The sequence below is a fragment of the Vombatus ursinus genome, unplaced genomic scaffold, assembly GCF_900497805.2.
Source record: "Vombatus ursinus unplaced genomic scaffold, bare-nosed wombat genome assembly UNPS02014779.1, whole genome shotgun sequence".
Classification (NCBI taxonomy): domain Eukaryota; kingdom Metazoa; phylum Chordata; class Mammalia; order Diprotodontia; family Vombatidae; genus Vombatus; species Vombatus ursinus.
In genome coordinates, this window is record NW_020954557.1 from 38091430 (window position 1) to 38119284 (window position 27855).

At 38.0% G+C, this 27855-nt stretch overlaps 1 protein-coding gene across 1 annotated transcript in view; it reads left to right on the forward strand.

Moving 5' to 3' along the window:
* PDE11A (phosphodiesterase 11A) overlaps positions 1-27855 on the forward strand; it is a 464241-nt gene that overhangs the window by 372885 nt on the left and 63501 nt on the right. Inside the window, exons 14-15 of the mRNA XM_027866086.1 lie at positions 9073-9163; positions 15175-15275. Coding sequence (XP_027721887.1) covers positions 9073-9163; positions 15175-15275 — 192 coding nt within the window. The remainder of the gene's footprint in view (positions 1-9072; positions 9164-15174; positions 15276-27855) is intronic.

Below are 27855 nucleotides of genomic sequence, written 5' to 3' on the forward strand. Positions count from 1 at the left end.
GGGGAAAAATAACTTTAATGTATTCCATAATGTAATAATTTATTAACAATACATTTCATGAATAGGACTATAGATGCATGTGATATAGCTGTATGAAACATGTTTGCATGTATATGTACATATGTATGTGTATTATATGTTGTGTATATACATTATAATTATGCAGAATTTCGTACAAGGGCTTTCACCTGTGATATTTCATTTGACCCTCACAACAACCCTCAGGTATGGATTATACTAGAACCATTATCACTCCCATTTTAGAGATGAGAAAACTAAGGCTTAGAGAATTTAAATGGCTTTCTCAAGGCTTTATAATGAGTTTCTGGGCTGAGGCTTGAACCAAATGGTCTCTTGACCCTGGACTGTTTTCATTACACCATGCATTCAGAAACTTACCTTTTAACATTCAGAATAAGATTTGGTCAATGAATGTGTCAGTGTTTTCTCTCTCTCTCTCTTTCTCTCTCTCTCTCTCTCTCTCTCTCTCTCTCTCTCTCTCTCTCTCTCTCTCTCTGTGTGTGTGTGTGTGTGTGTGTGTGTGTGTGTGTGTGTATAAAAATAAACAAAAAGTGAAGAACTCTGTGGGACAGAATCTTGAAAACAATAAGGGATCATTTTACAAGTTACCTTAGGAAGGGGAAAATACCAAAAGAATTGAAAAAGCCAAAGATAATTTTAATATCCAAGGGACTTAAGAAATCATTTGGTCCAAACCCTTCATTTTGCAGGGAGGAGGGAGGGAAAGGGAACTAATGTAGCACCTACTATGTGCCAGACACTGTGATAATCTCTTTACAAGCATAATCTCATTTAATCTTTACAACAAGGAGATAGGTCTTGTCATTATCACTATTTTTACAGTTGAGAAAACTGAAGCCAACAGAGGTTAAGTGATTTGCCTGGGGTCACATAGCCAGTATCTGGGGCCATATTTGAACTCAGGTCTTCCTGACTCTAGGCACAGTGCCCTCTCTACTACTCTACCCAACTGTATCAAACAAGAGGAGAATCAAACCTGGTAAGGAACCTGGAGCCCAAAGAAATGAAGCCAGTTGCTCAGGGTTGCATAGGTAGGATGTGTCAGAACCAGAACTTGAACCTACAGCATCTGACTCCAAAACCCTCTTTCCTCTGTGCCAGTTGATCAAGAGAATGTCAATATTTATTAATCCATTTGCATATGACATAAGTGCATACCAAGGGTATCCTTAATGAAAATATGAGAAAAGAATGAGCTTTCTTTCTTAAATGATCCTCTGTAGCAGACCACATCTTTCCAGCCACTCAGTTGGTTAAATTTTTAAATATTCAAGTGGATCTATGTTTTTATCAATTTGGGTATTGCCTCCAACAAAGCAAATCACAATTCACCCAGGCAAGCCTCCGCAACCCCTGTCCATATTCTTCTGGAAGTCTACCAGAGGAGGTCCACTCAAGCTGCTGGAGGTCTTCCTCCAGTTCATATGGCTTCGTGCAGAAACACTATTGAGGAACTCAAGCTATCCCTCCATTATACCTCTTTTTTGCCATGTGATCAACCCAGATTCTTCTTCAAATATATGTATCTTGATGACACCCTTTTACTCCATTTCTCTTTCGTAATTTGTTGTTTGTAATGTGTTGCAGCCTACTCCCACACCATGGGCCTCAATGCCCTTTGGGTGATCTCTAACTTCAGTTCTTCAAAGACTGTAAAGTTCCATGATTTACAGCCATATATCATCTGAAGAATGTTAGTATTAAAAATGTAAGCTCTAATTTCAGGAAGACACAGAGTATTAAAAGAGCTTGGCAAAAGACACTGCAAATAGACAATGAATTAGGTCCAAAAGTGAACAGGAGTAGAGTAGGGTTGGGTTGCCTTTGTGAAATTACAAAGCTCTTTTAATATTTTTAATATCAATATCCTTCTGGTGATATAATATGGCTGTAAGTCATGGAATATTATTTATACACATGTGGAAAAACTCTCTATAGGGCAACCAATCATATGCATATGATAAACTATCATATTTTATCAACTCAATTTTCCTTTGTGGATGGTTAGGCTAAATTCTTTTTAATGATCATAGAATGCATTTTGGAAGTTATGCAATATTTTTTTCTATTTCTTGATACAATCAGCAAAATGTCACCTGCAAACTGGAACAATGGAGGACTTCATAGTCTATAGGAACTCCCACTTTAATTTATGTAACAATGACTACCCTGGTCCTCACCGCCTGGAAAACCAGGCATATTACATTTATACCCCTCCTCCAGGATTTTCTGTTACCCTGTTTGGGGGGTCTAGGTTCTCTCTAAATGACTCTAGCCCCCACTCATGATACTCCCCAAGTTTAGGTGTGGGTCTCTTGCACCCTTGTTTTATTTAACCACAGTCAGATTGGCTTTTACAAAGAAATATTTACTTGAAAAGTTATAATCACTAATTTGCAAACTCACTCCCCAAAACACGGGGCTTTCCTTCCTCCCCCTTGCACCACCTCAAGACTCTGGGGAAAGGAAAGAGATAAGATTCAGAGCTTTGCTTGCTTCCTACAGTACAAATGGTCCCAGTTCTAAATCCAAAGATTCCCCTTGGTCTCAAGTTCCAGGCACCCTCTGGACTTCCCTGCAGACCGGGCTGGCTTCAATAGGCCACCTAGAGTCCTGGCTCCAAGGCTCCTGGCTCTAATTTTCAGACCCAGTGGGTATCCCCACCAGCACCAGAAACAGAAAAAGGAAGCATGAAACAGAACAAAATAAACCCCTCCAGCACATTGATTGCACCTGTGCCTTGAGTGAGTTGTGATCTTCACCCTCTGGACACAGCAAAAAGGAGTGCTAAACAGAAAGGACAGTTGTCTGTCTCACCAGTTTTAAAGATGCAGCCTGTTCCCATTAGACAGCCAATCAAAGGAAGCTAACTCCACCCACGTGTTAGGTGATGCAGAGGACCTCCATTTTTAGGTAACCCGGGCAGCATCCTCCAAAGGCCGCTCAGAGGAACTCCAATGTAGGCAATATGGACATGCTCTAAAAGCATCAGTACAATGGGTAAAAGCCCCGTTGTACTGATATTCTCACTGCATCTCGTCTGTGCCAGAGGCGAAGACTCTCTTGGGCAAGCATGTATATCCTCATTTTATGCCTCCCTTGATATTAATGATCAGAGGGTCATCAAACAAAGTTATTATTTCCTTTTAAGAAATCTTGCCTAATACTGATAGATGCATGAAAGACATCTTATTAGAGGACAGACTTCAAGGCTCTATTTTGTTTCACTGAATCAAATACTTTATTTATAGTCAACAAACAGTGCAATGGTGGGCTCTTGTGTTCTCTACAGCTTTCAATCAACTGTGTGATTAAAATTGGTTCCACGGTGGAAAATTACTTATAAAAGCCTGCTTGTTCCTTCCTAATACCTTCATGTTTCTATGTGTGTGCAGATTATCCTTGCAAAATGTTATATAGATGGATCAGTGGTTATTGATGTTCTCTTGGTCACCTTTTTTTTTGTAGTAATAAGGTTTAAGATTTTCTCCCTTGTCTTTAGTATTGTTTCCTCTTCAGATACTTTGAGAATCAATCCCTCAATACTCTCAAAACTATAACTCTTTTAGCAAAGATCTCTTCAGTATTTGCTTAACCTAGTATGCCTGCTTTCCCCAATCTTTGTTTTCCTTAGTGCCATTTCTACTTTTCCCATAAGCACATCCAGAACTGTGCTATCATCACCCAAATGCACTAGGTCTACTGTCCTTGGTGGTAAAAAGAGTTTATATACATACATACACACACACACCCCCCACACATATATGTATACATGCATACATATACATATGTATACATGTGTACATGTATATATACCTATATGCTGTATGTAGGTATATACAAAAATCTCCTGCCAATGATTCTTGCTTTCTGTCAGTCACAGATTAAGTCAACAAATTGTGCCTATTATGTGCCAGGCATTGTGCTAAGCATTGAGGATACAAAGAAAGGCAAAAGACAGTCCCCTTCCCTTGAAGAACTCAAAACCTGATGGGGGAGATAATATGTAAACAACTATCTAAAACAAGATACAAACAGGATAAATATGTGATAATCAATAGGAAAAAGGTACTAGAATTAAGGGAGATTTGGAAAGGCTTCCTGTAAAAGGTGAGATTTTAGCTGGGACTTGAAGAAAGCCAGGGAAGCTGACAGGCAGAGATGAGGAGAGAGAGAGAGCATTCCAGGCATGGTAGACAGTCAGAGAAAATTCCTGGAGTCATTTCAGGAACAGCAAGGAGGCCACTGTCACTAGATCAAAGAACACATGGTGAGGTGTACAGTCTAAGAAGACTGGAAAGATCAGGGTGGGGGGTTATGAGAGCTTTGAAAACCAGGCTGAGGTTTTCGTATTTGATTCTAAAGGTGATCGGATATTACTGAGTAGGGGAGGATATACTATGGTCAGGCCTGTGCTTTAGAAAGATCACTTTGACAGCTAAATGGAAGATGAACTGGAGGTGGGGAGAGACTTGTGGCAGGTAGATTCACCAACAGGCTATTGCAATAGGCCAGGCATGAGAAAATGAGGGCCTGTAGCAGGATGTTGGCAGTATCAAAGGAGAGAAGGTGGTGTATTCAAGAGAAGTTACAAAGGTCAAAATATGCAGGTTTTGGCAATAGATTTGAATATGGGGGTGAGAGATAGTGAGGAATCAAAGATTATGCCTAGGTTGTGAACTTGAAGGCCTGGGAGGATGGTGGTTCCTTTGAAAAGAATAGCAAAATTTGGAAGGGAGGAGAGCTTAGGAAGAAAGATGAGTTCAATTTTATACATATTGAGTTTAAGATGTCTACAGGACATCCAGGTCAAGATGTCTAATAGGCATTTGGAAATGAGACTGGAGGTCAGCAGAGAGGTTAGGTCTAAAAGAAACAGTTGAAACATTGCTTCTTGGAATAGACCCAAATGGATACACTCCAAGAGACATGTTGATTCATATGAACAGATGAAAGGGGAAAGAAATACAACAACATGGGTAGGGAGATCCTTGGTTCACTTAGTCTTGGAAGTATTGCAATTATGAAGACCAACATTACCCAATAATAATTTACCTCTCATGAATGGAGGCAAGATGCCACATCACTACTACCAAGCTATGGTGGCCATTGAATTTTATACGTTACTTCCTTAAAAAAAATAGGGAAAATATCAGCTCACTTGTTTATGTCCCATCAAAAACTCTCACTTCCCAGTCCATCAATCTCCTCCATTCCCACAATACTTACATTCACTCTACCTACCCCATACATAGAGCTGATCATATCCTTGCTCTTATTATTTTCTGCAAGTCTTCCACCTCCATAATTCGTAACTCTGAAATTCCTCTGACCAAAATCTCCTATCTTTCTATCCCTTCTTGGACCTTGCTCTTCCTAAACCCATTTTCAACTTTATACTCTCTTCTAACCTCTAGTCTTTTGCCCAATTGTCTTACTACAACTAGTGCCTAAACCCCAACCCAAAATTATCACTCATCGTTTTCCCTACTCTTACTCAGGTACTTGAATCACCACTAGGGAGAGTCACACAATAACACAGTTGACTTGAGTCCATTACAAATTTATATTCTAATCTTAACTGGGTCTTTTAGATTGCTTTCACACCAATCCTTCTGATTCTTCCCCAATTGACTTTCTATCACAATCTTCCATGACAGCAGTTCTAAAACTTCTCTTCTCTACTCAAGCCACTTACATAAGCCCTCTTAGCAGAGAATTTTGTTCACACTTCAGTGAAAAAACTGAGTCATCCTTCATATACTCCCTTTCTTTCCAATTCCATATTTCAAATCATCTCCCATTCTCTCCGCTTTGATGAATATACGTACTCACTTCACCTTACCATTCCCCAGCCTTATTCCTGGCTCTTGGACTTCCAAATTATTCTGTCTCATCCTTAAACTTCCCTTAGCACCTGGACTCTCCTCACCCTGGAATAGCCAACATTCCTTTTGGCCTTTTCAACATAGAACATCCCACTGTAGCAACCCCACCCCCACCCCCCACTCCTATCCCATTTGGCGAGTTCCTTCTGTAGACTCCACTTTGTTGAGGGTCCCAGACTCTTTCTTTCCCTCCTGGCTCTCTTCCTGGCTTCCAGACATCAAAACTATTCTCTCCTCCCTTCAATCCACTTTTCAGCTCTCTTTTGTGTTTTTTCTTTCCCCATTAGAATATAATCCATTGAGATCAGGGATGGTCTTTCTTTTTGCTTGTATTTGTATTCTCCAAGCTTAGCACAATGTCTGGCACTCAAGATCTATTAAGTGCTTGTTTCCTTCCTACCATCTTTTTAATCTTTCTCATTATATTTTTCTTCTCTTTCATAACCAACCCCCTAGAAAATGCTGGATATTCCTTCTGGATACTCTCTTTTCTCTGGGTTTTCATGCCACTGAGTTGATGTTAGTTAATCAGTTTAACTTTATTCTCTCCTCTAATTTCTAATCTTTTGCCCAAGTATCCTCTTCCTATCTGTCCAACCAATTCTTCTCAGTCTCTTTTGCAAAATAATCATTGATAGGACACCCCCTATGCTAGGCAAAGGGATCTGTCCCAGGTCCTCTTCTCTTCTAAATCTGTATTTGGTGATCTCATCTGCTCTCATGGATTCAGTGGTCTACTCTACACAGATAGCTCCTAAATCTACATATTCAGCCCACGTTTTTCTACCAAGCTTCTGCATCTCCAGTTGCCTGTTAGACATTTCCATTTGCATGTGTCATGGGCATCTCAAACTCAACATGTCTAATACTGAGCTCATACCTTTCCCTATAAACTCACCTCCTTTCTAACTTCCCTGTTTCTGTTGAGAATATAGCTAGGTCCTGATTTATGCAAATAACAAATCCAGAGAAGTGGTCACATTATTCAAATTCACATTGTATATTTCCATTATTCTGGAACCAATTACCATATTGTACATAATTATAACTTTGAACAGTATGAATTCAAATACATGCAACCACTTCACATGATTCATTGTTTGTGCTAGTCAGGACATAGATGTATTACCACTCTTTTAGTCACCAATATTCACAGTCTAGGAGTTATACTCAACTCTTCATTCTCATTCAACCCTCTGTATCCAATCAGTTGCCAAGTTTTGTCAGTTCTACCTCTTATGAGTCTCTTGTATGTGTCCCCATCTCTCCACTCACATGGGTACCACCCTGGTGTAGGCCCTCATTATTTTTTAACCTGGACTATTGAAATAGCCTCTTAATTAGTCTCCTTACTTCCAGTCTCTTCATTCTCTAACCTGTCTTCCACCTAGCTGCCAAATTATTATTCTTAAAGTATAGATCTAGCCATGTTACTTTGCATTCAAGAAGATTCAATGGTCCTGTAGTGCCTTCTAGATAAAATATAAACTCCTCTATTTGGCATATAAAAACCTTCACAATTCAGTCCAAACCCACCTATCCAGGCTGATTATACATATTTCATGTTCTAGTCAAACAGCTATTTGCTGTTTCTCCTAACCAATTCTGTTATTGTTCAGTCATACCCAACTCTTATTGACTCCATTTAAGGTTTTCTTGGCAAAGATACTGGAGTTGTTTGCCATTACCTGCTCCAGCTCATTTGACAGTTGAGGAAACTCAGGCAAACAAGGTTAAGTGACTTGTCCATAGTCACACAGTGTCTGAGGTCAGATTTGAATTCAGGAAGATGAGTCTTCCTGACTTCAGGTTTGGCATTCCATCTACTGTGCCACCTAAATACATTGTGGTAGATTAAAGTAATGGAATCTTACTTTGCTTTAAGAAATAATGATTACCAAAAAATATGGAAAAACTTACATGGACTGATACAAAGTAAAGTAAGCAGAACCAGGAAAATGATATGCACAATAATTACAATGTAAATGGAAACAGTAATTGAAACTATATTGTGAAATTATGACCAACCTTAACCCCAAAGAAATAAAATGAGAAGGCACTCCCTTCACACATAGAACATCCCACGTTTCTGCCTCCCTTGTTTCTTTGTAGAAGTGGGGAACCATGGATGGGAAACACTACATATAACATAAAATTTCTTTGATATATTGGTTAGCTTTATAGAAATTTTTCTTTCTTCCTCTTTTATTTTATTTATATCATATTTATTTAGGACCTTTTAAATTTTATTCATTATAAAGCATGGCTCTGTAGGAAGAGACAAGAAAAGGAATATAATGGACAATGTTAGTCACATAAAAACAAAAGTTATCAAAAATTTACTTTAAAAATTACACTTAAATTAGAAGTATACTATTTTAAAATAGAAACACACAGTGCTTTTCTCCCATAACACATCATCATAGCAACAATTGCTTCCAGAAAACCTCCACTATCAGTAATGGTTAATTAATGGATAGATCTCTAGACTTGGAGTCAGGAAGACCTGAGTTCACATCCCACCTCAAACATTTCCCAACTGTGTGATTATTTAATGTCTATAAGCCTCAGATTTTTCATATGTACAATGACAATAATAACATTCCTGACTTCACAGGGTTGTCGTGAGGATGGAGGGAGATAATATAGTGTTTTGTAAATGTTATAAATAAAATGTTATATAAATGCTGCTTTTAAATTATTATTATTATTGATTTTCTTAATATGTGATTATTCATGACTCTTAGACTTGGGCCTTGGCTTCTCCATCTTAATGACTTACTTACATTATACTACTCGAAGTTATATAATATTCTTTTTCCATTTTGGCCAAGTTTTTATTTGTCCTCCCCCTACCTCTCACAAATTTCCCTAGCCTACTATTCTTTTCCCCTACTCCTCTTCATTTTCCCCCACTCCTCTTCATTTTCCCCCAAATGAACCGGGCTGCCTATATATGCTTAACTAAGTTGTTATTCAGGTGCCTTGTCCAGAAACCATGCAAACATCTACGTTGGACTGATCTTGCCTGTGGGTATTTGCAGCATGTGTCATGCTGGCATTCAGACTACTCCAAAGATCTGAAATTTCAAGGGATTCTGTTGTGAGGGGGATAGTATCTTACCCTGTTATCCTCTTTCAGGAGTGGATCTGCTTTGGCCCAGCTTTATGGAACTTCTGCTACCTTGGAGCACCATCACTTTAATCATGCCGTGATGATTCTGCAAAGTGAGGTACAGAGCTAATTTCTCCAGTTGCCTTCTGAACCAGAAATCAGTGGAAGCCTTTACTTCCTAAGTATTTCTTTAAATACCATGAGTAGCCTAGGTAGAATAGGAAGATTCTTTTTCCCCCCTGAATGTTGGCCCTTTTCTATTCCTTGGTGGTCCTTGTTATGCTAGTCTGAGATGACATGCCAACTCTTCACTGGTCCTATCTACCTGATTTTTGCCTGATTGTTAAGATAAATTAATCAAAAATAAACATTTATTAACTGTCTTAGTATGTGTCAAGCACTGTTCAGCAATGAAAATACACAGATAAAATGCAAGGATCATCTGCTTTAAATAATTTCTACTAATTTGATACGTGAATTTTCAGGTCATCATGGTAGAATACTAACATATTCATAGTTTGCTTTTTTTGGAATAAAACTTGTACCAATAACTTGACCAAAGTCTAAGTTGTTGATTTTACTCAAAGAACTATGCATTTTCCCTTTAGTCTTTACAAAGTACTGTAAAGATTACTGTTTAAAAACAACCAGTGAGTGTTGATGTATAAAATCTTATCATTTCCCTCCGGGAGGATTTCAAAATCACTGATAACAGTTGCTTACAACAATAACTAAAATAAATACTTTTCTAGCTAGATATCTGCCTATCACCTTTCCCCTACTCTCACACTAAGTGGAAAGACAGTCAAGTGTAAATGGTACTAGCAGAATCCTAGAGATAAAATGCTTTCATTGATGTTATTCTATTGGCCCTCAAAGAATGTCATTGCCCATAGATTATGATCTGAGTACATTTATTTCCTCCCGTAAATGGATGAGGAACTCAGCAAAGAAGTAGCAAAGCAAACAGATCATCCATTGTAGCAGGCCTCAAGAGGGCTGGCTAGTTATTTTGTGAAATGCAAACCGATTTTAAAAGGTTACAGAGAGGAAAACAGCATGAGAAAGATATGTTTTCTCAGTAGAATGGAGGAAGCCCTTGGAGACAGACTAAGAAATTATAATTGCCAGCAGGACTGACTTGTCAGCAAGGAACCCAGCTGAAGGAAGAATCTGAAGGAAGATAATTTTCCCTATTTATCCTTCAGATGGTAACACAGGAGGTTAGAGTGGGGAGGTCCCTTTCTACACTTTCAGCTCCCAACAAAGAAAACCATCCACTACCACCAGACTGTGACCGAGGCTGCTGAGTTAATACTGCCAGAAAGGGATCTGTTTAATTTTCTGCAAGCATGCAGACTTTTTGAAACCAGGAAGGGATCATCTGTTCACCATTATTTGTCAGTTCTCTAGCTGTGCCATTAATTATTATTATTATCATCATTAAGACCCTACTTTGCTGGAATATTCTCATTAAATATGGTGTGTTTTTCCTCCAGTGTCTTAAAAAAAAAAGTACATCTTTTGCAAGTTCATGAAAGCCTTTGACCCCAAGAAGGGTAGTTGACATTCCCATCTGTAGCTAAGACCCCAAATTCAGAGTAGGAATGGGAGAATTGATTGGTGGTTGTGTATTCTCCCTTCTGAATGAAATACAGATGCTTAGACCCAAGTGACAGGAGCCAGCAGAGATAAGCAGAAATACCCTGGAATCTCTTGGTTTGAAAATTTTCCCTAAGGGCAGGGATTGATTTATTTTTGTTTTCATAGTCTCAGCGCCTAGCACAGTGCATTACATATAGTAAACATTTAAATGTTTGTAGAATTTCAGCTAAGGATGGTTGGTATGGGATTTTTATATTGTATATGCTGGGTTAGACATAGGAATAGGTTATGATAGGACAGGACAGGACAGAGGAGAGAAAGGTCAGAGTCAGTCAGAAGGGGCAAGTCAAAGTATTGGTGTATTTCATTTTTTTTTTCTTTTGGTACAGACCTGTGATTTCCTCTGGGTGGAGAACCCTTCATGTGCAAACTGCAACTCCTTTATAATTTGTACTCTTAGAGACTGGCCCAGACCTTTGGAGAGACTTGCTCATGACCACACAGCCTAGATGTGTAAGAGGGAGGCCTCAACACCAGGTCTTCCTGATTCCAAGGCCACTCTCCTATTTGCTATTCATGCTGCCTCACATTTGTTCATAAAACATAGAATGTTCAGAATGTTCGAACTACAAAGAATCTTAGAGATGATCTAGTCTAATCCCTTCATTTTGCAAACAAGTAAGGCCCAAAGGGGTGGCAGCTAGTTGGTGCAGTGGATAGAGTGCTGGGTCGGGGGTGAGGAAGACCTGAGTTCAAATGTAACCTCAGACACTTACTAGTGGTGTGTCCCTGGGCAAGTCACTACACACTGTTTGCCTCAGTTTCCTCATCTGTCAAATAAGCTGGAGAAGAAAATGGCAAACCACTCCAGTACCTTTGCTAAGAAAACCCCATGGACAGTATGGTGCATGGGGTCATGAAGAGTCAGATACAATTGAACAACAACAAAGACCCAAAGAGGTGGGGTGATTTACCCCACCCAGGTGGCACACATCAGGTTCGGGGTAAAGTTGGAACGAGACCTGGGATCTGACAGCAAACTTTTTCCAGTAGTTCCACTCTACTCTGATGTTTTCTTTCTCATCTCTCTCCCTCCAGCAAATGAACACTTTGTGATGAAAAAGCCCTTTCCATGTATCATTTCATTTTAATCTGCAAAACTACCTCGTGATGAAGAGATGACAAATATTTTTATCCCCACTTTTCAGAAGAAATTATAGCTCAGAGAATTTAAGTGAAAAAACCAAAGTCACACGCTTAGTAAGTGTGTGTAACTAAGACTCAAAATCACTCCTTTTTCCATTCTGCCACACCTTCTTTTCAGTACTGGTAAATGCACTTGTGTTGGAAATACCAGAGTTGTCTACACAAATTCAGTATTCATTCCATAAACAAACACCCATTATGGACAATTTACTGGGCTGGGCCCTAAGGAACTTACAAGATAGTATAATTAACAATTACAATAACTGTGGATATGATCAGAGAGTAGTGTTAACTCAAGGTAAGGAAATGGTGTTCAGGGCACTGAGATAATGATAATAATAACAACAACACTTATACAGCTCTTTAAGACTAGCAAAGTGCTTTACAAATATTCTCTCATTCTATCCTCACAACAACCCTGTGAGGTAGGTACTTTTATTATCCACATTTTACAGTTGAGAAAACTGAGGCAAACAGGATTAAGTGATTTGCCCAAGGCCACACAGCTAGTAAGTATCCAAGGCAGGATTTGAACTCAGATCTTCTTGACTCCCAGGCTAGTGCTCTATCCACTGTACCACCTAGCTGAGTCTCTGATCTTACTTGCATTTGGGAATCACAGATCCTGGAGTTAAAAGGAGTCTTAGAAGACATGTAATCTAATCTATAAATGGATAAGAATTCTCTCTGTGACATGCTCAATAAGGGTCATCCAGCTTTTGCTTGAAGTCCTCAAGTGAGAGGGAACACAATGCTTCCCAAGATAATAATAATAAGGATTACAGCTAACATTTATATAGCACTTACTATGTGCCAGGCACTGTGCTAAGTGTTTTACAATTATGATCTCATTTGATCTTCACAACAGCTCATTGAGGTAAGTGCTGTTATTATCCCCATTTTATAGATGTGGAAACTGAGACAAACAGAGGTCAAGTTATGTGCCCAGGATTCCATAGATAAGAAGTGTCTAAGCCTGGGAGCCCATTCCACTTTTGAGTAGCTATAATTGTTAGGATTTTTCCCTATGTATAAGCCAGTCTAAATCTGTTCCTCAGCAGCCTCTTAGCCCTAGTTCCTTAGCCATTGTTCTACTATCTGAGGACAAGCAGAATATTGGCAAACCTTCTTATACATGACTGCCTTTTAGGTTCCTGGAGATAGTTATCATGTCACCTTAAGGCTTTTCTTTTCCATCCTAAACATACCCAACTACTTCATCCAGTTCTCATGATAGCAAGTCCCTTTTCTTGTCTATGACAATTATTACACATGAATACAAGGACCTTAGTGCAACAAAACCCCATTAATGAAATCCTTTCTAAGTTGAAAGTGTATATTCAGACAATCTTAGTTGAAATTAACCTTTAAAGTATTTATGAAGAAAAGATTTGTTTAGCAAATAGTCTAAACAAGGAAAAACCCTATGTCTATTTAAAACAACAAAATGTCTTTAAGTTTTTAAATGTTTTTAAGATTTGTGTATAAAGAAAATCAGTAAATGTTCTGCAATTTTTAGTTAGAAAGTTGCCTGGGGCATTGAGAGATAGAGTGGTCTCCAAGCCAGAATGTGTCAAAGGCAGGACCTGAATCCATCTTCCTGAATCCAAGAATGACTCTCTATCCACTATCATATGCTGCCTCTCATTTAAAGAATATATTCATTTCAAATCATCCTTTTCTATATATTAAAGTCAGTCTTGCCAATCCTCTGCTAGACAATACTTTGCTAATCATCATAGGATGATAGTTTCAAAACTTGACAGGAGCTTAGAGACCATTTAGTCCAATGCCCTCATTTTATAGATGATAAAACTGAGTACCAGATACCTAAGTGACCTCTCCAAGTAAGTAACAGGAAGTAGTAGCACAGTGTGGATTTGAACCCAAGTCTTTTGACTCCAAATCTTGAAATCATTCTTCTATTCTATTAGCTTTGCCCTTCAAAGTCATGACAGTGCATTTATTTAAAATGAAATCCTTCTTTTTTTTTTACAGAACATTCCATTTTTTTCAGCCTAATTAGTCAAGATAAATCTGTTTTTAGTTGTATCAGCACCAGGAGTCATTTTCCTGACACTGCAGAGGGTATTGGTTCTGTAGTTAGAGATGGACAGTTGATTCCTCATACCCCTGGTCTCAGCCCCCTGAGTCTGATCTATGATGTGTGGGATTCTCACCGACTTTGTGATACCAGCTTTCATTTAGCTATTTGTCTTCATTCTACTGGCTGAATTAAAGATCTGGAAGAGTTCATTTGAAAATTATTATTAATATTGGACTGGGTCCCAGTTGGAACCAATATGAATAACTATTCTCTGAGAATAAAGTGTTCATCCATAGGAGGTAAATTAACTCAGAGTAGCAGATTCTCATTTAGCGTCTTGGAAGATGTAATTTTCTAATTGATATTAAAGAATTAGTGGGACAGGAGTTAACTCAAGAGTTTTTTTCAGATTTTTCCCCTAACTATCCCTCAAATCAAGCTTAATACTATTAATATCATGCTAACCATATCTATGTAGATCTGCCTCTCTATAAGCAAATATATTAAGATCCATATGTCCAAAATAGAAAAATTAGGGTGTAATTATTCACTTTGAAAAAGAATTATTCACTTCACAAAAAGCAGTAACTATAGAATAGAATAATAAGCCACTTAGTTCATTTAAAATTTTATTTTTGATTTACAAAAATTCAACTCTTCAGTAATAACATTATTGCATAAGTCAAGAGAGAGAAGAGAGCTGAACTGGAAATATTTTCTAAGTAAAATCTATCAGGCATTTCTCTTAGACACATTAATGACTTAACTGAATTTCCCCCAGTTGAAAGCATCTGTTTCAAAAGCAAATGTTTCCAAAATGACAGCTTAAAATGTTTACTGTGAAACCAATATTTATTTTGGGATTAAGGTTGGGTAGGATGCCAAAGTATTTTATAAACTTTCCATATGATAATCCTAATGGGAAAATGTCATTGAATGAGTAAAATGTGGATGTGAGTAGATACATGTTTATAAATATGAATATACAATGATTCAGACATTTCCAATATCTTTTCTTTGTAACTATGGTAAAACCTTTTAAAAGATGTTTGTTCTTCCCTACAATGTTACATTTGCCTGCATATTTGTCTATTTATATAACATCTCCATTCAAAAGCCCTAAGTTATTGTCATGTAACTTGGACTTCACTTGGCTATGTTTTTATGGTTTGTTTTGCTATGTTTCCAAACCAACATTTGTTTTAGGAAAAATACAGAAGAAACAACTGTGGTTTGAGTATTCTCTATGACCTTTCATTTTCTCATTCCAGGGTCACAACATCTTTGCTAATTTATCTTCCAAGGAATACAGTGACCTCATGCAGCTTTTGAAGCAGTCCATACTGGCAACAGACATAACTCTGTATTTTGAGTAGGTATTGACATTTCATTTATTTGGCAAATATATATATATATGAATGTGTATATGTACACATACATACATACATATATATTTCTATAAACACACACAAAGAAAAGAGGGAGAGAGATTAAAATCATCATCTTTGAATTAATTTTCATTTCCATGATGAAGACCGCTTAGTATTGAAAAATTTAGTTCTAAAAAATTTTTTTTAGTTTTTCTTTGGGGAAATCCAAAGAAAGGTAAAAGATAGTCCCACCCCTTGAAGAGCTTACAATCTCTCTCTCTCTCTCTCTCCTTCTTCTTTTCTCTTCTTTCACTATATATGTATATATGAAATACATATATATAGAGGGAAAGCACTAAAATTAAGAACGATTGGGAGAAGCTTCCTGCAAAATGTGGGGTTTTGGTTAGGACTTGATGATGGATATGAGGAGGAGAACATTCCAATTATGGGGAACAGCCAGTGAAAATGCTACCAAGAGATGAAGTGTCTTGTTTGGAGAACAACAAGGAGGACATTGTCAGTAGACTGAAGAGTATGTGATGGGATATGTGGTGTAAAAAGACTGGAAAGAAATGGAGGGGGAGGAAGGACTAGGTTTTAAAGGACTTTGAACACCAAACAGAGGATTTTGTGTTGTGATGGTAGGTGATAGGGAGCCATTGGAGTTTATTGAGTAGGGGGTGACTTGGTTGGGCCTGTACTTTAAAAAAATTACTTTAATACCTGAATGGAAGAGGGACTGGAACAGGGAGAGGTTTGAGGCAGGAAGATCCACTAGCAGTCTACTGCAATAGTCCAGGCATGAGGTGATGAGGGTCTGCAATGTCAGAGGAGAGAAGGTGGTTAATTTGAGAGATGTTGCAAAAGTGAAATCAATAGGTCTTACGGCAAATTGGGTATGGGGGGTGAGAGACAGTGAGGAGTCTAGGATGACACCTAGGTTGTGAGTCTGGGGTACTGGGAGGTTGGTACTGCCCTCTACGGTTACAGTTAAGTTAGAAGAAGGAGGGTTTAAGGAAAGATAATGTGTTCGGTTTTGGACAGGTCAATTTTCAGTTGTCTCTACTGAACATCCAGATGGAGAAGTCTGAAAGGCGTGTGAAAGGAGATACAATATTGAGTGTCAGCAGAGAGGTTAGGGATGAATAGGTAGAGTTTGAGAATCAGCATAGAGATAGTAATTAAATCCGTGAGAGCTGATGATCTCACCAAGTGATCTCCAGCAAATAGCTCCCTAGGTGGTTTTGGTACAGTGGGGTAAGTTCTAGATTTGGATTCAGAGAATCAGAGTTTGAATCCTGGCCCTGCCAATTATTACTGTTACGACTGTAATCAAGTCATTTGACTTCTCTGGACCTCAATTTTCTTATCTGTAAAATAATGGAGTAGAAGTAGGTGATTTCTAAGGCTATTTCCAGCTCTAAATCCTAAGAGTTTATTAATGAGATTTTGATAAAAAGATTTCCTTCTTCATGGCTATCTTAAGTCATCATTTTTCTCAACTCTACTAAGATATTTATGAAGCAACACCAAAAGCATTTATTAATGTGACAAAGAATAAAATTCCAAACAGAATTCTTTACTACTGCCTTTTTGTGTATCTCAGAAAAAGTATTCCTCCTTTCCAAAGCATGGAGTGCTGCTCTTGATCCCATCCTTTCTTGAGGCAGTTTAGTGGTGTAGGGGATAAAATGCTGGGTCTGGAGCTAAAAAGACCTGGTTTCAAATCCCACCTCTGATACTACTAGCTGTGTGACCCTGGGCTAGTCACTTCATTTTTGCCCAGGTTTCCTTATGTGTAAAATGGGATTAATAATAGCACTTACCTCCCTGCGTCGTTGTGAGGATCAAATAAGATATTATTTATAAAGTGTTTTGCAAATATATATAATCTATGTAAATGCTAGCTATTATTATTACCTCCCACCTTGTCTAGGACCTTATTCTCTCATTTATCCTCTGCCCCCTCTAAATACTGTCCTATTTCATTCCTTCCTTTCAGACTTTTCCTATATCTAATCCTGACTCTGATGCTAACTAGATTTGTGACTTTGGGCCAATCATTTAATTTCCCTGCGTCTATTTTCTCATCGGTAAAATGGTGAAAATCAAATCTGTTCCGGAACATCATAAAGATTAAATGAAACACACACGCACACACACACATCTATTTGGTCTAGACTTGAATTTTCATTGATATAGGGAATCCCCAGTGTAAAAACTTTCTCCACCAATGTAGCTTGGCCGTTCTTCCATAACTTAGTTTTAGAGGGTAGCATGGGGCACTGAGGAATGTGTTATTCAAGTGACTTATTCAAGGTCTCATAGCTAATATTTGTCACAGGCAGGACCTGAACCCAAATCTCCCTATGCCACATTGCCTCTCATCTAAATAAAAATGATTTGAAAAATACAAAGTGCTAGACAAATGTAAGGCATTACTGTCAATGGTTTGGAAAATCAGATTGAGAAATGCTTCATAAAAAATAATAGCTCTTTGAAGCCTAGAATTTGGAACTTTATTATGTTAAAATTAGGTGAATCCAACTTTCACCTGTCCTTCAAAATTTGCTCTTGTCATGCATTATATTCAAGTTATTAACATTTACATTTTTAAAAAAAGAGATTGTAAATGATGTGGTGCTGTGTGTCCCAAGGAGTTTCTAAGACCCTAATGTCACAATGGGGGAGATATATTAGCTCCCAGGGAAAGGGATTGTTGCCTGCATTTACAGTATGGGTAAGGTTGTTTCTACCTATGTGATAACATAGCTGCCTGAAGAATGGGCAAGAACAAACTTTCTGGAACAGCTTTTTCCTGGTTTGACTGAATTGGCCATCGGTCTGGGCACTGTGCTTTACAGCCTTGTGCCATCCACACAGGAGTACACCGGTAAATGCCTGCCATCTGGCTCTGCAGGGAATGATGGCAGGATAGGGGGGGTGTATACATGACACACTTCTAAGTTTAATCTAAATTATTAACATTTTCTCTAACATTTTCTTAAGTCTAGACTATCAACAAAATAAATCGAGTGCTGATTTGTAGCATTTGACTATTCCTGAGCTATAAATTCTACACTGAAAATTTAACAATCAGCTTCTATGAGCTGGTAGGAAGGAGCTGATTCCAGCACATTCCTACTTCCACACCATTTTCAACAGTCTTTTTGTCTGAATTCCATCTGTTTCATCATATGACCTCTTTGTTATCAGCAACAGCTGAGAAATCAGATGGCATCTCTGTCTTAAGCATGTGGCTCTTTGTTATCAGAAGTGATAGGCTAAATCCATAACACAATTATTTCCTTTCCAAATCAGATTAGCCCTATCAATCTGCCTAACTGTCCCTTTCATTATAGTTACTGGAATTATTAGCAGTCAGCTTATTTCTTTCTATTCTCAGGAACTGAGGATCAACCCATAAACTTTCAAGAACCTACACACAAGAAAAAGGAGCTATGGCAGATCTTTGAGTGTCCCGTAAAAACGAGCTCCTTTTTTCTCTCTAGAGTATCTGTGGAGCTGAAATAGGAAGATAGTAGTGTTGGTGATTCACTACTTTAGGAATAACTAATAGTACTGGAGACAAAGCCTGCCTAACATTTATCTACCTTTTAAGAGATGCAGAAATAAAGCACAAAATATAAATATAAATTAACAGATTTTCACAATCACAATGTGAAATGGGTAAGGTGTTATATTTTTTTACATTTTATAAAGACTGAAGGCCTCCAGGTAACATTTTTAAATGATCAGACTTTGTGATATGTGGCTGATGATCTAACAGCAGTTCCTTTATGTGGGTAATTTCAGTGTCTGTTTCCTAAGAGCTGCTTGTTTGGGGGACACTGATTATTAAAAGTGTAACGTCCTGCCAAGAAAGCAAAATGCTAAAGCCTAATAAAAACATATCTGATTAGAGAGGAAATTTTCCAGTGAGATGCTTTTCACTAGCGGTGATGTTTCCCACTGTCCTTGAAACCCAGAGTAAAATGTTTTCAGTGCTCTGTTTGAGAAGTTAATGATATCGTTCCTCATGATGTAGTAGTCTGGATCTAAGGGATATTGTATCATTTTGTAGATTTTCTGATGCGTGTTTTTGCAGCCCCTCATAAAAACTTCTACAATTGCCAAGGGTTCCTTGTTGACTTTATCCAGTGATACTATCTGGGAGACAAAAGAAGTGAACAACTACATGATCAAATCACCATGTGACCTTGGGCAAATCCCTTTTCATCGCTAGACCTCTATTTCCCTGTCTGCAAACTAAGGGGGCTGAACCAGATAATTTCTAAGCTTTAACTTTCATTTTGTGATTTCATGGAGTTGTTTAAGTCATTTCTCTAAATGCCATAAATGCCATATGGGTGCCAGCCCCAGCTGGACCATCACAAGAGAGACGATCCGAGATGGTGGTTTTCCAAGTGGCGTTGACTTTCAGGGTGCAATCCTGGCAAAGCCATTTTCCTCTCCTTGTTCTTCCTATATGGCCTTCTTTGAATCTCCCATTTGGTTGATGATAGACATGTACTATGAGTTTGGTCCTTTGCATTCACCCCCTTGTCATTCATCCTTAGTTCTTGAAGAGGACCAATGACTTCAGGAGAGTGATGTCTTAACTTTCCTGTGAATGGGATTTAAGTGAGGCAGAGCTGTGCAAAGTCATCAACCTCACTTCTCAGAGTCATCAGAGTCCGGTGGCAAGACATAGGTCAATACAACTGGCGATGGCCTCAGATGAAGTGGGAGACCATGGCCTTTTTAAGCCAAGATTTTTCCCAGATCCCAGTTTGTCTGAGGCAATACCCATTCAATAATTGAAGGCTCAGTAAGAACTGAGGCAAAAGATGGCCTAGTTTGCCTTCACAAAAGAATCAGTCTGGGAGGGAAAGACTCTTAGAGTTTCAGGCCAGAACAGAAACAGTTGTTATTTATACTCCACACTCATCCCTAAGATAATGTGGAAGGCATACTGGATTTGGAGTCAGAAACTGGCAGAAACTGACTCTCCAAACTGCTTACAACAAGGTCTTTTTGTCTTAATTCCATCTGTTTCATCATACGACCCCTTCGCTACCAGCAACAGCTGAGAAATCAGATGGCACCTCCATCTCTGGCATATGGCTTTTTGTTATTGGCAGTGATAGGCTAAATACAGGACACAATTATTGCCTTTCAAAATCAGATTAGCTGTAGACTGAAGTCTTGACTCTGACAATTTTCTAAATGACCTTGATTGAATCATTTAACCCTTTGAACTTCAGTTTCCTCACATAAAAAAATGGTAACCATTTAATCCAAAATGAACTTTTTAAATGTCTACTAGTGCACAAGACATTATGCTTACAGAGTAAAACATGGGCATAAGTAAGTAAATACAAATATTGATAAAGAAAAAGTATTTTCGAGAAGCAGAGGGTGCTAATAACTAGAGAGATTCCAGAAGTCCTGTGTAGGAAGTGATACTTGATCTATTTGAAGAAATGTAGGGATTCTTCAAGGACAAGGAGAGGAGTGAGTGCATTCCAGGCCAGGAGGACCACTAGTACAAAGGCAGGTAGGAGGCGGAATGTCATGCAAGGGAAGCAGCAAGCAAGCCTGTCTGGCTGGAACATATGGCCAGTTAAATAAAAGTAGAAAAAGTAAGTGGGAGCAGATTATGAAATTTTTGTTTGTTTTTTTGCTAGACAATGGGGTTGTGATTTGCCCAGCGTCACACAGCTAATAGGTGTTATGTGTCTGAGGCTGGATTTGAACTCAGGTCCTCCTGACTCCAGGGCCAGTGCTCTATCCACTGTGCCACCTAGCTGCCCTCAGATTATGAAATTTTTAAATGCCAACCTGAGGATTTTATATTTTACCTTAGAGACATTACAGATCCACTGAAATTTTTCCAGGAGAGGGGTCATCAGCCACATATAAAAATAATCTAATCAATGTTTTAGGAGTATCAATTTATTATGAAGGATGGCTTGGAGAGGGAAGAGACGGGGGATGGGGATGCTGCAACTGTCCTGGCCAGTGGTGACAAGGGCCCAAACTAAGGTGGTTGTACAATGAATGGACAAAAGCCGGGCTAATTTGAGAGAGGTTGAGGCGGGATCTTCAAGACTTGGTAAACGATTGGATATGGGGAGAGGAAAGAGTTAAGGATGACCTCAGGCTTGACCTCTGGGTGACTGTTAGTCAACAATCATTTGTTAAGTGTTTGGATAGAGGTGCCAAGAACAGAAATGGGGAAGTTTAAAGGAGGTAAATAACACGTGGACTGTCTGTTTCAAAGAATTTTGTAAGAAATGAACTTTGTACATGCTAAAGTACTATATGGAATGGAATGAAATAAGCATCTATTACATACCTGCTATGTGCAGCTAGGTGGCTCGAGTGGATAGAACACCAGGCCTGGAGTCAGGAAGATCTGAATTCAAATTCAGCCTCAAACACTTACTAGCTGTGTGACTCTGAGCAAGTCATTTAACCTCTGTTTGCCTTAATCCATTGGAAGAGGAAATGGCAAACCACTCCAGTATCTTTATCAAGAAAACCCCATAGACAATATGATCCACAGGGTCACAAAGAGTTAGACACAACTGAATGAACAATTGCAACATGTGCCTGGCACTGCACTAAGCACTTTACAGATATCTTATTTGATATGAATATGGGTTATCACCTTAGCCCAGCAGTAATGTTCACTGACTATGTTCTTGACAGCACACATACCTGTACGTGAAGATTCAGATTTGTGAATGATTGGATGAAAAAGCATTTATTAAGCACTTACTGTGTATCGGCATTGTTGCCTCTTTTAGTAACCACAAGGGACTTAGATGACATGTAGTAAAGACAACAGCACTGATTACTATTTCACAGATCTCCTGTCTTCACAGACACCCCACACTGGGGCCGCCATCCATTAAAGCTGGCCTTGGACCAAACTGGATCATGTGTGGATTTCTAGGCCATTTGGGCTGAAAGCTTAATCATTTATCTGGTCCTTGGTTTGTATCATCTGAATCACAGGAAGTGTTGAAATCATGATTTTGCCCAATCTTGGTCACTTTTATGCTAGGAATATTGTACATGCATGTAGTCTCCCATTTCTTTCAGCAGACAGATCCTAAGACTCAAGACCCCAGATTATGCATAATACAAGAGGTATTATGAAAGAAAAGAAAATCAAATTGGTGTGCTAATATTTTTCCTTTCTGTATTATGGGATTTCCCCCCCAAGAGATAATATCTATTGAGCCCCTTCTCTGTGATGCAAGCAGAATCTAGCTTTACTAATGTGATCTGAAGTCTGTGACCAATTTAGGGCTAGACTGATTTAAGATTTCCATACCAGCTACTACAGCTATTAAAATTTCCATCACTGGAGTATTTATTCTCACAGGAGCTGTTCTGTCATTATGTCAAGAATTTGCATGAAAGAAATGAATTTTGTTTTCTGCCTGTGACTTTGCATTGAATTATCAACCTTTGTAACAGGCAGCTTCCTTGTATAATATGTCATGTCTCACCCATCAACCATATACCATCAGTAGCTTTAATGATGACTGGTGGGGGGGGGTGAAGGGGAAGGGTGAACCAGAGGCTGACTGGAAATGATGTTCTTTTTATTCAATTTATTAAACTGTCTAGTTAGTTTAATTTGGAAGTTCAGCTAAGTCTACATACAGTCTGGACCACTGTTTGACAGATTGTCAATTATTTTCTCTTCTTATTCTTAGATGGATAAGGCATAATGGTAGCACACTAGACTTGGAGTCACAAAAATGAGTTTAAAGCCCACCTTGAAGTCTTATTATCTGACCCTATGCAAGTCACTATACCTCTCAGCCTCAGGTTCCCCATCTGTAAAATAGGGATGATAATAATAGTGCCTACCTCACAAGATTGTATTGATCAAATGAAAGAAGATATGTAAAGTGTTTTGTAAACCTTAAAGGGCTAGGGATTTGTATTATTATCCAAATCTCTCTATAAATGCCAGTTTTGAGAACAGTAAAACTGCAGACAACAGTTCTCAATGCTTCAGGACTGAAAGGATACATTGAAACTTTGATGGATCTCGATGTGCCATAGATCAGTTCCCTTGATGTCAATATGCCCTATAATGGTAAAGACCATAACCCATCCATCCATTCCCTTGTTTAACTTTTGTTCATGCCCTCCTACAAATCCTCTACAAGGGCCAATCAATACACCGGCCACCCACCCTCTCTTGACAATGCACATATACCAGTGTGACACATGTGTTGTCCATCAATCACTATTCTTTTCTGGTTATACATCTTTCTGATGATATCTTTTATATTGCTTGTCTTATACAACTCTTCATTCATAATATGATGCAACCTACTCAAATCCACCATGCATTTCTCTATTGTATTTTGATTGATCTACAACTTTAATCTCTTAGAGAGTATCGTATTCCGTAACTTGTGACCAACCATGAGTCATCACCAGAAGACTGTTGACATCAAATGATAAGTCCTTGTTTCTTGTAGAAGATGGAAGTTAGCATAGAACCTGCATAATTCAGCAAAAGGAATACAATCTACTCTCTTCTTCCTATTCAGTTCTGGACCCAGTTCATTGTTCATGTGCAGGGCTATCCAAGATAGATTTGTTTATGGGCCAGCTCTAACAGTTGTCCATTCCAAAATATATCGTAGCCTAGATAACAGATGTTCTTCATCCACTTGGTATTTCCTTTATGGATAGTTAGGTAGAATTCTTTTGGTTAATTATACATCTCATTTAGGAGACTCTGCAGTATATTATGATGCATGATGCAATTAAGTACAATATCATCAGGATCATCTGGTGAACCTCATTATTGATAAGGAATCTCTTCAATATAAATATTAGTTGTTATTGTTATTATTGTACTCATTGTTCATATAAAAATATATTATTGACAAATTGGGAATGGTTTTAGAGGAAAAAAATCACCAAAATAGTGGATATCATGAAATTTTAGAGTTGAGATCATGTAGTTGAGACTAGAACCCAGATTTTTTCAGTATAATAATTTTGAGAACTCTAAACCCAGAGATGGGTTTCTAGGGGAGTTCTCAGGCTCTGGGCCTGGTGTTTGAAAGTTGGTGAGATTCAAGTCATTCTGGCACTTTTCCAAGGGCTCTTTGAGGAGGCAGGAGCATGGACCACATGAATTCTAAGATTTCTTTATTCTTTAATACTTTAAAGCTCAGTTAAGTAGCCACTAAAGGTGATATGAGAGCTGCCTTCAAATATATGAAAAGGCAAGATTGTGAAGAAAGGGGATGATTAATTGAAGGTGAACTTAATGAGATGTTAAAAGTAATGGAATGAAAAGCTTTGTGCACACTCTAAAGAGGCTAGGATTTCCTCTGGTTACATCCGTGTAATTAGGCAAAAATTCTCCAGTGCTAAAAAGTTGCCGAAGTACTTATCAACTAACCCATTCTTGATTGACTTAACCTTTATTTTATGTTAGAAGCAAGCAACTGCTTATAATGGTATCATGTTAAAGTTCATTGATTTTTGTTTGTTTGAATTATGATTTAGATAGCCCTAATTTCTAGATGTACTGTGGTGTGGTGGATGGAGTACAGGAGATGGAGTCAGGAAGATTTGAATTCAAATCCAGCCTCAGACACTTACTAGCTGTGTGACCCTGGACAAGTCACTTAACCTCTGTTTGCCTCAGTTTCCTCATCTGTAAAATAGGGATAATAATAGCACCTGCCACCCAGGGTTGTTTTGAGGACCAAATAAGATAACATTTATGAAGTACTTAGCACAGTGCCTGGCACAGGATAATTGCTGTATAAACATTAGCTATTATTTTTTATGTATGTATATATATATATACACGTGTATATGAATAAATTAAAAGGCATTTATTAATCACTTGTTTCATGTCAAGCATTGTGCTGACTAGGGTTGGGCACACAAATATAAAAGCAAAGATTTTCCTTGCTCTCAAGTTTATATTCTAATAGAGGGAGATAATACATGAAAACAAATAGTAATGGGGATGTTTTATGGTTCAGAAAGTTACAGGTATGATGAGTGGAACCATAGGGGTAGGGATGTAGATTGGCATACTCTCTCCAGTACCAATGGCAATATTGATTAGGTTACAGTTTCAGAACCAGAAAGCAATGGAGTGGGGCAGAGCAGAGAGTATGTCCACAGTCATCAAGGTGGATAGTTAGAAGATGCACAAGGAGTAAAGTGAGGCATGATTGGAACACCTAACCTGATATAGTGAACAAAATGAGTCACTTCAGGAATCAGGAAGGAGTTCCAGAGATGAAAGGGTTAAGTCATCCAGGGTATGGTCTCTGGTCTCCTGGAAAGGTACCTGACAAGGAGATGATTGGGGCTTGTGTTCAGGGCCATTGTGTACGTCTATACACTAACCCAACCTCCCAACTCTTTTGCTATGTCCATATACATGTATATACATATATGTGTATCTGTATGTATATATGTGTGTATTGTATGTATGTATATATACATACAGATACACATATACAAATATATGGAGAGAGAGAGAATATCTGGCAACAAGGAATATCAAAATATAATAATATCTATATTTACCTATCTATTTACATATGTATATATCTCAAACATATCTATAGGCATAGATATATTTAGGGTTAATTCATATTCCAGTGCCTTGTCCCATTTTGGATTGAAGGGATACAGTTTGTCTTGAATGGTTTATGAGGAAGAATGGCATTAAATCTAGCTTAATCCCCAGAGCATTTATTAAGTGCTTATTATATGGAAGACATCATGAAAGGTGCTGCAGATGTCCAACTTTAAGGATCTTGCATTCTACTGAAGGATACAACATGTAAACCAATAAGTAAAAACATGAGGAGGAAGACCAAGAAAGTCTTTCCACAGAAGTATCATATGAATTGAACCTTGAAGGAAGCTGAGGATTCTGAAAGGCACAGATGAAGGAATGTATTCCCTGTGCAAATGTGCAAAGGTGGGAAACTGAAGACTGAATTTGGAGATTAACAATTAAGCTATTGGTTAGCCTGATGGAAACCCAGTCAGTTAATTCTTGAATCCAAATCAAAAGGTGTAGGAAGTAAAAGACTCATATTTGTAGAATGAAGTGAGCTTTATTTTAAGGATATATAGTCACAGATGTCAACAAGCTGAATTGTTGGTGGTTAGTACAGTTCACTACAGGTCCTGAACCAGTAACCTAAATGGCCATGATTCACCCTGGACTCCAAATTCTTGATTACTAGAGAACTTGTAGGCACCATCAATAAACAACCAAGTATGCACTGTGGCATTTAGCACCATTGCCCTAATTACTGACACATACTGTGTCAGAAGTGACACTAGAACGCAGGTCTTCCTGACTCCAAGGCCAGCTTCTATCCACTATACCACACTACCACCACCACCACCACCACCACCACCACCACCACCTCCTCCTCCTCCTCCTCCTCCTCCTCCTCCTCCTCCTCCTCCTCCTCCTCCTCCTTCTTCTTCTTCTTCTTCTTCTTCTTCTTCTTCTTCTTCTTCTTCTTCTTCTTCATCATCTCCTCCTCCTCCTCCTCCTCCTCCTCTTCCTTTTCCTAATAGTAAATAATATATCTAAATAAGTTGTGGTATGTGAATGTGATGGGTTACTAGAATGCTGTAAGAAATGAGAAAATAGATGACTTCAAAGAGATAAAGAAAGACATATGAACTGATAAACAATGAAGTGAGCAGAACTAGAAAGGCAATGTATTCTTTAATATCAATATTGTAAAAATGGACAATTTTGAGGACCTTTATAAATTGATGAAGAATAAAATGAGCAAAATGAGGAAAAGAATTTTTATAACAATGTTGTAAAGACAAACAACTTTGAAAGTTGTAAGAATTCTGATCAATACATGATCTTCCATGATTCCAGCAGACCAATGATGAAATGTGCTATTCATCTCCTGATAGAAAGGTGATAAATTTTGGGTGCAAATTGAGACATATGTATATACATATATATATATTTTATATATATTATATATATATATTTGTATACAACCAACAAGGGAATATGTTTTACTTAATTATGCATTTGTGATAGAATGAATTTGTCTATCCTTTCTATTTTTTAATGTGATAGAATGTGGACAGAAGAAAAAATGGATTTCTGTTACTTAAAAAAAATTAAAAATAGAGAACTTGGGGGATGTTACACCTGTAAATGTTGATTGTTTTACTTTGTTATAGGACACCTGTCATGGAGTTGTAGTGTTCTGTAAATGTAATGCAAAAACAAAACACATTAATAAAATCTTTCTCCCCCCCCAAAAAAAAAGATAATGACAGTCTTAGTTCAATTTCTTGTTTGAACTCTCCAGGATATTTTCTAGTTTGTATTTGCAATATAGAATTTGGCATCCATTACTTCATAGAAGATATTAAATATGATGATAGTAATGATGATTTCATTTTTTTCACAGTGGTAGTAGTAATAGTAACAATAGCCAACATTTACATAGTGCTTTAAGGTTTGCAAAGTACTCTACAAATACTGTCTCATTTCATCCTCAC